This window comes from Plecotus auritus (genome assembly GCF_963455305.1).
Source record: "Plecotus auritus genome assembly, chromosome: 10".
Taxonomy (NCBI): domain Eukaryota; kingdom Metazoa; phylum Chordata; class Mammalia; order Chiroptera; family Vespertilionidae; genus Plecotus; species Plecotus auritus.
In genome coordinates, this window is record NC_137785.1 from 12992939 (window position 1) to 13003943 (window position 11005).

Sequence of the window (11005 nt, forward strand, 5' to 3'; positions counted from 1 at the left end):
GGGGGCGGGGGGCCGGGCACCCAGCCTCCTGCCCCACCCCCTGGCGTCCGAGCCGCGGGCCATCGGGGACCCCTGGCTGCGCCCTCCCCTCGGGCCAGGCCCTGGAGGGACCCGGGAGCTGTCGCTGGCATCAGCCCATGGCCCGGAGGGTAGGTCTGAGGGCGAGCACCCTGTGCCCAGCCCGTCTTCCTTCGCCCCCATCCCTCCGTTACCCCCATCCCGGTGGGCGCTCGGGTCCCGTCCCGCCCATCCGCCCTCTCCACCATCCCTGTCTCTGCCTCCCTCTCCCTAACCCTCGGCCCCCGCACTGTCCCTCCGTCTCCCCTCCACCGCAGGCCCTTTATCCTACCCCCTCACTTCCTCTGCTGCCCCATCCTTCTCCCCCATCCTGCTGGACTTTTGTTCCAAGTCCTCGGGGGTTCAGGGTGGGGACGGTGCTGGCAGAGGAGGGTCCCACAGGCGGGGCCCCTCCCCTCCCCTCCCCTTTATGTCCTGGGGATGGGCAGAGCGGAGGCGGCGGCGAGGAGGTGAGTAGGCGCCTTGGGGCCGGAGGCGCAGGAGTAGCGGGTGGTGCGGTGAACGGCCCGGAGCGGCTGGAGCAACTTCAGGCTCAGAAGTTAGAGAGGGAGGGAAGGAGGGGGCGGACACAGGGCCCTCCGCGCCCCCGCGGGTGAGGCGCGGTGCGGGAACTCGCGCCGCTCCTCCGGTCCCTTCGCCTCTTTAAGCCTCAGTTTCTGCATCTCCGAGGGCAGGGTGTGACCTGGGCGCTCCGAGTCCCGGGCTCCCAGTGCGTGTGCTCCTGGGATGACGGACAGAGATCTCGCCCGGTGCCCCTGGGTCCTCTGGGGGGCTGTTGGAAAAGTGAGCTTGTGCGGGTGTGGGTTTTGGTGGTCTCCCCCTCCCGCCACCACCCCGTTCGACAAGAGTTGATTGAATGTGTGCCAGGCACTGTGCGAGATGCCTCATTCATTCATCCATTCATTCATTCATTCATTCATTCACTCATTCACTCCTGTGCCTGGCAGTTGGCTCTGCGGTGTGTGTGTGTGTGTGCGTGTGTGTGTGTGTGCGCGCGCGCGCGCGCGTGTGTGTGTGTGTGTGTGTGTTGGACCCACCTGGTGAGTGGGCTGTGACAAGTTGCGCACATTTGAAAACTGAAGTGAAAATTTGAAAACTGAAGTGAAATTGACGTGGGGAGACTGTGCATCGGGCACAAACAATGCAGTTTCCGTGGGAAGTGTCTGTAAGTGACCATCCGTCTCTCTCCTGTCTCTGCCTCTTACTCCTGCATCTGCTGTGTCTCACCCTCTCCACTCTCCCCACTGCCTCTCTGCACCTCTGCCCCCCCCCCGTCTCTCTCTTTGCCTTTTTCTATTGCTCTCATCTCCTCTCTCTCTCTCTCTCTCTCTCTCTCTCTCTCTCTCTCTCTCTCTCCCCCTCTCCCTCTCCCTCTCTTTCCCCCTTCCCTCTGTCTTTCTCTAAATCTGTCTCCAGGCCTTTCTCCCCTCCTTCCTCTCTTCCTAATTCTGTGAGGAGCTGGCAGTTACCAGCCAGCTGATCCCTGACACCCATCCCCCCGCAACACACACACACCCTGACCCTCAGATCAGAGACCTGGGTCTGTCTCTCTCCTCTGGACCTTCCTGCCCACACTTCAGGAGTCTCTGATGGGACTTATGTCACAGTCCAGGGTACAAGAGCAGGCCGTTGGACAAGGCCCTCAGTCCCACACAGCTCCATGGGGCATGGAGGGTCTTGGGTGGGGGATGAGGGGCATGGCTGGGACATTTGGGGGACAGTGCAGGTTCCTGCGGAGGGAGAGGGAGAGGGAGAGGGAGAGGGAGAGGGAGAGGGAGAGGGCGGGGAGTCTCAGGTCCAGGGCCAGGAGGGTTCCTGCTGGTGCTGATGCCTCCCTGGGTTCTCCCCTCTCGCCTCCCCCAGTACGATGAGCTGCCCCACTACCCAGGCATCGCGGACGGCACTGCAACCCTGGCTGGCTTCTCGGAGGCAGTGCCTCCCGCACCTGGAGCCCCTGGGCCCTTCGGCCCCCACCGGCTTCCCCCGGGCCTGGACAGTGACGGCCTGAAGCAGGAGAAGGATGAGATCTATGGGTGAGTGGGGGCAGGGCTGGGGGCCCGTGCCGTGGGGTCTCAGAATTCAGGGCCTTCCTCTCTGTTTCTTGGTCTCTCTAGACTGTCTCTCTCTCTCTCTCTCTCTCTAACTCTATCTCACTCTGGTTCTCTCTCTCCAACTCTTCCCTCTGGGTCTCCCATCTCCTCCCGGGTTGCTCCACATTTCAAAGAGCCCTGCCCTCCCCTCATGAGGTTTCTCCTCCTCTCCTGCTCCCTCCAGACATCCACTCTTCCCGCTGCTGGCCCTGGTCTTTGAGAAATGTGAATTGGCCACCTGCTCACCCCGTGATGGGGCCGGGACTGGGCTAGGCACACCCCTGGGCGGTGACGTCTGCTCCTCCGATTCCTTCAATGAGGACATTGCAGCCTTTGCCAAGCAGGTGGGCACCCGCCTGCATGCAGCCAAGCCCAGGACAGCAGGGAGGGCAGGCGGGAGACAGGTGTGCCCTCCCTGGCCTCTCTCTCCCCCCCCAGGTCCGCTCCGAGAGGCCCCTCTTCTCCTCCAACCCAGAGCTGGACAATCTGGTGAGGCCTGGCCCCCCACAATGCCCGCTCCTGCACAGGGGTCTCCTGTCCTGCCCTCCATAGCCTTGGGGTTGGTTGGGGGACCCACATTTTCACACAGTGATAACTGCTGCCCCTTTGCGGTGCAGTATGGCCTCGACTTGAGAACGCAGACCAATGGCTCGAGTTCGAATCCAAATTCTGCCTCAGCCTAGCTCTGTGAACCAGGACAAGTAGTTCCATCTCCCTGCGCCTCCGTTTCCTCATCTGTAAAGTGCATCTAGTAGTAATTTCTACCTCGTAGGGCTCTGGGGAGGATTTAATGAGTTAACGAGAGTCAAGTGCATAGCACAGTGCCTGGTACAGACTCAGTGCGCATTAGCTGTTCTGCGGGAGAACAGAGCCCACCCCAAAATGAGTGCAGGGACTTAGCTGCAAAGGAGAGAGGAGAGGGAGAGAGCAAAGAAAAGAGAGGAAAGGGAGGGAGAGGGAAGAATGCCCTGGCTTCTTTCATTTCCCAGCTCCCGCCAGCGCTTCCCATTGGCTGAACCCTTTGGCAAAGGGCTCTGGGAAATGTAGTTTGCAGGTGAAGGGTGGGACCTAGAGCAGAGGGCAAGCAGGCAAAGGAGAGGGTGCTGTTACTGCAGCTTCTCCTCTTGTGATGGATCCTTCTCTGTCTCTTGCTTCACTTTGTCTCTGACACAATCTAACACTATTCCCGGAATTCTGGGTCTCCATCTCCGATCTCTATTTCTCTCTGCGCCTGTCTCTGTCTCTGTCTCTGTCTCTGTCTCTGTCTCTGTCTCTGCGTCTCTCTTTGCTCTGTCTCTCTGTCCTTGTCTTTCTGTCTCACTCTGTCTCTCCCTCTGTCTCTTCTCTTCCCTCTTTCACCCCCCCTCCTCCTCTTCCTTCTTCTCTCTTTTTCTCCGTCTCCCTCCCTCTGCCCCTCTGCCCTCTCCCTGTCTCTGTTTTCAGATGATACAGGCCATCCAGGTGCTCCGGTTCCACCTGCTGGAGCTGGAGAAGGTGAGTGCTTCTCACTTCCCCTCACACCCCTCTCTCGCCCCCCATCCCTCCCCCTCAAGCCCCTCCACTCCCCTCAGGCTCTCTCCCCACCCCCGTTCCCATACACCCCAGCCCTGGCCCCCGGGTGGCCCCCCCAGTACCCCCGTGCCCCCTCAGGTCCACGACCTGTGCGACAACTTCTGTCACCGCTACATCACCTGCCTCAAGGGAAAGATGCCCATCGACCTGGTCATCGAGGATCGGGACGGCGGCTGCAGGGAGGATCTCGAGGACTACCCGGCCTCCTGCCCCAGCCTCCCGGACCAGGTGGGCCCGGCGGGCACCAGGCAGCGCCCTGCAGCCAGAGCCAGCCAGGCAGCGGGGTTACAGCATGAGGACACACACATGCACACACGCACACGCACACACATGCACACGCACACACGCACACATGCACACACAGGTGCGCATGCGCCTTAACAGCTGAAGACACCACCATAGACTCGACTACACCCACACAGGTCACACACGGCTGCACAGGCTCAATTCCAGCCATTCTCACTCATGGCTGGTGACGGCCTGCACCATATACCCAGCTGCATTGTAGACCACACAGCCCGGTTGAGACACCGTCATTCTGTGTGTGTGTGTGTGTGTGTGTGTGTGTGTGTGTGTGTGTTACACATGCAACAACCACACAGACGGAGATTGAGCCCATGGCCCCCGATGCTGCCACACAAATCAGATACAGCGACACCCAGACTGGCCACAGGGCCTGCACACTCGCACGCACACGTTCCCTGACCACCTGACAGTCTCCCTACAGCGAGTATGCACACACACCATGCCACTCCATCTCTGAAACAGTCGGACTACAGTTTCATCAGCAACCACACAACAGCCCAGCCATGTGGATCCCAACCAGGACAACACCCTCAAGACGGTCACCCTCTCAACACACCCAGCAATTATACAATACGACACCTGCACCCAGATGCAGGCATGCTGCCATACCCCAACTGGACTTGGGTGTGCCTCACGCTAGTCACAGATGGGCCCCAAGGACCCTCTGCCCACAGCCCATAATAACCACCCACTCAGTGAGCCACGTGCATGTGACAATTGGTTACAGCTCACTCAGAGACACAGCCATATTCCTTATCTTTTTAATATATATATATATATATATATTTATTGATTGATTGATTTCAGAGAGGAAGGGAGAGAGAGCTAGAAAAATAGAAACATCAATGATGAGAGAGAATCATTGATTGGCTGCCTCCTGCACGCCCCCCACTGGGGATCGAGCCCACAACCTGGGCATGTGCCCCGACCTGCAATCGAACCGTGACCTCTGGTTCATTGGTCAGTGCTCAACCACACAGTCCAGGCCATATTCCCTATCTTCACACAGCCCCCGATTCACTCCCTCAGCACTTACCACCCGACATAGTCACTGAGCTGCCTGCCCGCCTGAGCAGGAATCAGGACACCCTCACACTGTCTCACAAATAGGACAACCTACAGCCACACCCTTGATGGTAGTCAGACACAGCCCCCTGGCCATCTCCGAGAGCGACAGCCATGCTCAGAACCCACTGCATGTCTCAGCTCCACCCATGTCGCAACCACGCCTCAGCCACCTCCCGTCCAGCCACAACCATGCCATCTGGGCACAGATGTAGGCACTCACACAGTCACAGTCTCAGGCCAGCTTCACGCACCCCAGCGTGGAGGCTCGCCCACAGCCGTGGATCGAATCCAGCGCTGCAACAGCTGCAGGGGACAGTCACATCCACCCTGAAGCCTGCAGTCCCAATGCCCCTGCAGTTCATACACAGGCCCCGCAATGCGCCCAAGCACGCAATTGCACGCACAGGCCGAGCCTGCAGAAGGCTCCCCTGAGCCGGCCTCCTGGGCTGTGCCCCGCAGGACTCAGATGACAGTGGGGAGGGGCTGTTTACCAGGCAGTGGGCAGGTCAAGGGCCATCACTGGGGCAGGCCGGGCACCCCAGGGCTCCTGTGGCTGTTTGCATCCCTCCCACACCCAATCTGCCTCCCAGCCTGGAACTGAACGTTAAGCCGAATGACAAAGAAGTCAAGGTGCTGTCTCCAAGCGGGTGGCTTGGGCTCCGGGATGCAGAGCTGGGGGCAGAGCATGAGCCCAACACCTGGTCAAGTTCCTCAAGGACTTGGGATGAAGAAAGCACAGTCCTGGGCTCCTGGTCTGCAGCTCTGAGACCCCCAAGTCTCTAAACACTGAACGCTGTTACCCCCGCCCCCCGCCCGTGCCCATAAGTTTAGTGCAAACTCATTTGGCAGCAAAATCTGACCTGAACTAATGAGAGGCTATTTATAGCCTTTATTTATTCCACCTAGTTAAATATCCATCCGTTTTGCTGCAGAAATGTTAATGAGCTTGATGACGAGATTATGCCCAGACCCCGCTGGGGGTGGTATGAAGTACACGGCATGTGCGCTGTGCGCTGTCTTACTGTCTAAAAATGTGACAAGTTCTGAATTCGGAACCGCCTCCAGCCCCACGGACTTCCGATAAGGTGCCGTAGGTCTGTGTCATCTCATCTTTGCTGAGTGACCGCTGTGCCTTCCTGTAAATGAACTCACTGAGTTTCCACACTAGGTGAGGTGGGGACCAGTATAGTCTCCCATTATCCAGTTGGGGAAACTGAGGCACAGGGAGGCGAGGTGACCTGCCCAAGGTCACGCAGCCAGGGAAGAGGCAGGGACAGGCTTGCCACCCAGAAGCCCTAGCCCCAGAGCCCGTGGTCTTCGCTACTACGCTGTGACTTCCAACTCCTGTTTCCCAGAATCATACCTGGCTTAGGGACCATGAAGACAGCGGGTCTGTGCATCTGGGGACCCCGGGACCGTCCAGCGGGGGCCTGGCCTCCCAGAGTGGGGACAACTCCAGTGACCCAGGTGAGAAGCTCGGTGCAGGGGGTGGTGGGGTAGAAGGGAAATGTGGGAACCAACCTGAGGACTGAAGTTAGACAGCAAGTGGGACTGCCAAGGGGGCTGGGGGTGGGGGGTAGTGTCTTGGGTGAGGATTCTGGGCCTCCGGTTTCCCACCCTCATGCCCACAAGCACAGCATGCCCCTCCCCCTCAGGAGACGGACTAGACACCAGCGTGGCCTCCCCCAGCTCTGGGGGGGAGGACGAGGAGCTGGACCCCGAGCGGCGGCGGAACAAGAAAAGGGGCATCTTCCCCAAGGTGGCCACCAACATCATGAGAGCCTGGTTGTTCCAGCACCTCTCGGTGAGAGCCCCCCCACCCCCGCCACCCCATGAGAGCCCTCCCCCGGTGGGGCGGGCACAGAGACCCAGGCCCCGAGAGACCCAGAGACGGGAGACTGAGGCAGGGAGCGTTGAGGGAGGGTTCCCAGGAGGTGGGGACTGGCCAGAAAAAAGCATCCTGTGTGCCAGGTGCTGCTCAGGGCTCTTAACTCATTCAGCCCTCCCCAACCCACCCACCCGTACATCTGACCATCTGCCCTTCTGGTCACCCACCCATCAGTCAGCCACCAGCCAGCCAGCACACTCTGTGGGGGCAGGGCTGTATCAGCTCCATTCTGCAGAGGAGAGTGAGCCGGGTGGACAAGGAGAGACCGAGTCACAGGGAAGGGGGAGGAGAGAGAGGAGAGAGATGGAGAAACTGGGACAGGGAGAGCCGTGCACAGGGCCCTGCCAGACTCAGAGGCCGGGGCTGGGTTTTGCCTCCTTTCCCAGCAATGGAGCCCTGTCCCCAGCTCCGTCCTCCCGAATGAAAGCTGGCCAATTAGCCTCTAATTGCTGGAGGAGGCAGGGCGCCCACGGGTGTAATTGCCCGCAGCTTGGCTCTGCTTCCCTGGCTGGGCCTCGGGGAGCAAGGGGAAGCTCAGACGCGCAGGCTCTTCCGGCCCCTGCCCCAGCCTCGGCTTGCCAGCCGGCCTCCGGGACCGGACGGGCCAGGCCTCGGGGACCAGATGGTGGCCCAGCAGGCAAGTGACTCTTGCTGATGGCCACAGCACCCGTACCCCTCGGAGGAACAGAAGAAACAGCTGGCACAGGACACGGGACTCACCATCCTGCAAGTCAACAACTGGTGAGGGGCCCTGGAGGTTGGGGCGGCGCGTGGGGAGCCTGGGGCGGGAGGCCGGGCGCTGTCCGCGGTGCTGAAGGAGACCGCGGAGCCCCTGGGAGACCTGCGCCTTCTCCTCCCATTCCAGCCCTCTCTTCCCAGCTCTCTGTCTCTATGCTCACCTCTGCCTCTCCCCTACACCCTCTTTACACCCTCCTCCATGTCCATGACCCCTCCCCCTCCAGGTTCATTAACGCCCGGAGACGCATCGTGCAACCAATGATAGATCAATCCAACCGCACAGGTACCAGGAGGGGGTGGGGAGAGAGGGCCTAGTGCTCCCCGAGGAGTGTCAGAGCCCGGACCCAGGCACCCTGGGGCTCAGGCTGCACCCCTAAACCCCTCTCGCAGGGCAGAGTGCAGCCTTCAGCCCAGAGGGCCAGCCCATGGGGGGTTACACAGAAACACAGCCACACATGACTGGCAGGCCACCAGGTAAGGCTCCGCCCCTTAACGAAGCCACACCTCCAGTACCAGGCCCCCCTCTAATGAAGATGCCGCACCTTCCGGGATTATGTTCATGAATAATGAAGACAGGGCCTCATTTGCATAACAGGGGAGCCGATTTCCGGGTGCCCACCTATGGAAAGGGTCCACTTTTCCTTAAATGACCAGCGTGGTCTCAAACACTGGCTCAGTCTGTCCTGATGGAGGAATCCTCTGAGGCAGAAAGGGGTGAGAGGGACTTTGGTGCCTATGGGGTGCCTGGTGAAGACCCACTAACCCTCTTTTGTCTTCCAGGATCTATGGGGATGAGTGTGAACTTGGAAGGAGAGTGGCATTATCTATAGAGGCAGGATTCGGGAGAAGTGTGAGTGTCCAGTGCCAGGGCTGCTGGGCTGGGGGCTGGGCAGCTTTGTGAGCCTCTGGACTCCAATAATGGACCACCCAGAGGAGGGCAGTGTCCGTCCCTGAGCCGAGGGTTCTCCAAGGCTTGGGGGGAAGATGATTCATCCATCCATCCATCCATCCATGCATCTGTACATACATGCATACACACATGTCCTGAAATGCCACAGGTAGGGTCTGCTCTTTTTTTTTTTTTTTAAATATATCTTTATTGATTTCAGAGAGGAAGGGAGAGGGAGAGATAGAAACATCAATGATGAGAGAGAATCATTGATCAGCTGCCTCCTGCACATCCCCTATTGGGGATCAAGCCCGCAACTCCGGCATGTGCCCTTGACCTGAATGGAACCCGGGACCCTTCAGTCCGCAGGCTGACGCTCTACCCACTGAGCCAAACCAGTCAGGGCGGGTCAGCTCTTGAGAAGATTCTGTGCTTGTGAGGAAGGGGACATCAGAAACCAGTGCCACAGTTGAAACAATAAAACGCAGGCTGACCAGGGGAGGGAGTCATCTGCTGTCTCTGAGATATCAGGGAAGATTTCATGGAGGAAGTGGCTTCTGAGCGGGGTATTGGAGCATGAATAGGAATCCCTGGGTAGAAGTTAGGGGCAAAGTAATAGGACACATTCTTTTATCCTTCCAGGTCTTAAGGTTCTAGAGTTTCTTCTTCACAACAACCCCAAGAGGGAGAAACTATTATTATTTCCATTTTGCAGATGAGAAAACTGAGGCTCAGAGAGAAGAGCTCAGTTGTGCAGGTTCACTCAGCTCAGAAAAGCAAAGGGAACAGTATGTGCAAAGGCTGAGGGTTGAGAGGCTACCCGAACTTTCTAAAGCATAGATCAGATCTTGACCCTCTCTGCATTAAACCTTCTGTGGCTCCCTAGTGCCCTCTGATGAAGTCGAAACTCTTAGTTTGGCATTCATTCATTCATTCATTCATTCATTCAGTACACATTCCCTGAGCACCTCTGTGCCTGGCCCTGTGCGGGGTGGTGCTAGGGACATGGCAGTCACCTTGACAGTCCCAGCCCTGCCCTTGTGGGGCTCACAGTCCAGTGGGGGAGACAGACCCGTCTCAGACAGTGATGACCCAGAGTGGGCAGGGTGGGATGAGGGAACTCAGGAGTTGGAGGATCCCAGAGAAGACATCAGACCCAGGCTGGTGAGTTCAGGGAGTGCTTCCTGGAGGAGGGGACTTTGGACCTGAGACAGGAAAATAGGAGGAGTGAGGCAGGGGAAGAGGGAACAGCATATGCAAAGGCCCAGCACACCTAGAAACTTCAAGACTATGAAACAGCCCCTCTCCACCCCACACACATGAGGAGGAGAGAGGCCTGAGCTGGTGTCAGTGGTAAGTTCAGGGCCTGCAGAAAGGCTGGGAGATGAGAGTGGAGTCTCGGGAGGGCTTAGGCGTGAGGCACACTGGAGGCCTGAGCCTGGGCAGGAGAGACGGACAGGTTTGTTCAGAGCCTGGCTGGTCAGTGGGCGGCTCGGCTCTGCTCTGACCAGTGTGGACAGGGGTGGCCTGGCCTGAGTGTCCGAGGACCTCTGGGACCAGGAGTGATGGAGAGGCTTCTCATCCTACTTCCTGGGGGGCGGGGGGCTGGCTTTTCTCTCTGCCTTTGCTGCCCCTCCCCCACTCTTGTCTTTGTCTCCCTCTCTCCTTGTCTTTCTTTCTTTGTCTTAACTGTCTCCTTATCTCTCTTTCCAGCGCTGTCTCTCCCCCTCCATTTTGTTCTGATCTTCTCCCCCCCCCCCCCCTCTCTCTCTCTCTCTCTCTCTCTCTCTCTCTCTCTCTGTCTCTCTCTCTGCATCCCTCTCACTGTGGGGCTGATGGGGACTACTCAGAAGGGCTGATGTAGGGGGCCCTCCCCACCTCCTGATGTGGCCTCTCCTCCCCTCTCCACAGACTCCAGCTTCTGAACTGTGACCACCAGGCTAACACCTGGTTCCGGTCCCCACCTCTGGCTTCAGGACCCCATCTCCTACGGCCCTCCCACTCAACGCCTACCTCCCTGGGGCCCTGCCAGGACACGGGGGGGGGGGGGGCCTGAGCACCTGCTGGGGGTCTCTCAAGGACAAAGACGAGGCCTCTAGGCTCTGTGCCCCACTTCTGCCCTCACCGCTGCCAGGAACCCGAGCTGAGATCTGGGTCCTCAGAAGATGGTGGCTGGGGTCCCCCACCTCCAGGACAGAGATGGAATTGGGGGTGGGCTGGGGCCATCAGGGGAGGAGGGTCACCTGGATCCGATATTTGGGGAGGTTCCCTTCATCCTCCCAACCCACCCCCCTCCTGTTTCCTCCTACCTCCCTTCTCTAATGTCTTCTACTTTTTTTTTTTTTAATGATAAAGTCTTAAAAACAAAAAGCCACG

General features: G+C 58.8%; 1 protein-coding gene across 5 annotated transcripts; it reads left to right on the plus strand.

The window, feature by feature from the left end:
- On the plus strand, positions 1-11005 carry MEIS3 (Meis homeobox 3). Of its 5 annotated transcripts, none has more exons than XM_080645366.1 (13): positions 1-149; positions 1942-2111; positions 2353-2512; positions 2607-2657; positions 3612-3662; positions 3819-3968; positions 6470-6581; positions 6770-6918; positions 7667-7743; positions 7965-8023; positions 8131-8214; positions 8521-8590; positions 10541-11005. In XM_080645366.1, the coding sequence occupies exons 1-12, from the start codon at positions 138-140 to the stop codon at positions 8568-8570; spliced, it is 1125 nt and encodes a 374-aa protein (XP_080501492.1). In that variant the 5' UTR covers positions 1-137; the 3' UTR covers positions 8571-8590; positions 10541-11005. The 5 variants fall into 5 exon arrangements, with proteins under 5 accessions (XP_080501492.1, XP_080501490.1, XP_080501491.1 ...); XM_080645365.1 differs by lacking the exon at positions 1-149 and adding an exon at positions 763-1243; XM_080645367.1 differs by lacking the exon at positions 1-149 and adding an exon at positions 1097-1243 and having other exon boundaries at positions 3870-3968.

Coding starts and splice junctions, on each gene's coding strand:
- MEIS3 (XM_080645363.1), top strand. CDS start 1,220: ATGCAGTTTCCGTGGGAAGTGTCT. Junction 1,244..1,941: donor AGTTTCCGTGGGAAGTGTCT/GTAAGTGACCAT, acceptor CGCCTCCCCCAG/TACGATGAGCTGCCCCACTA. Junction 2,513..2,606: donor TTGCAGCCTTTGCCAAGCAG/GTGGGCACCCGC, acceptor CTCCCCCCCCAG/GTCCGCTCCGAGAGGCCCCT.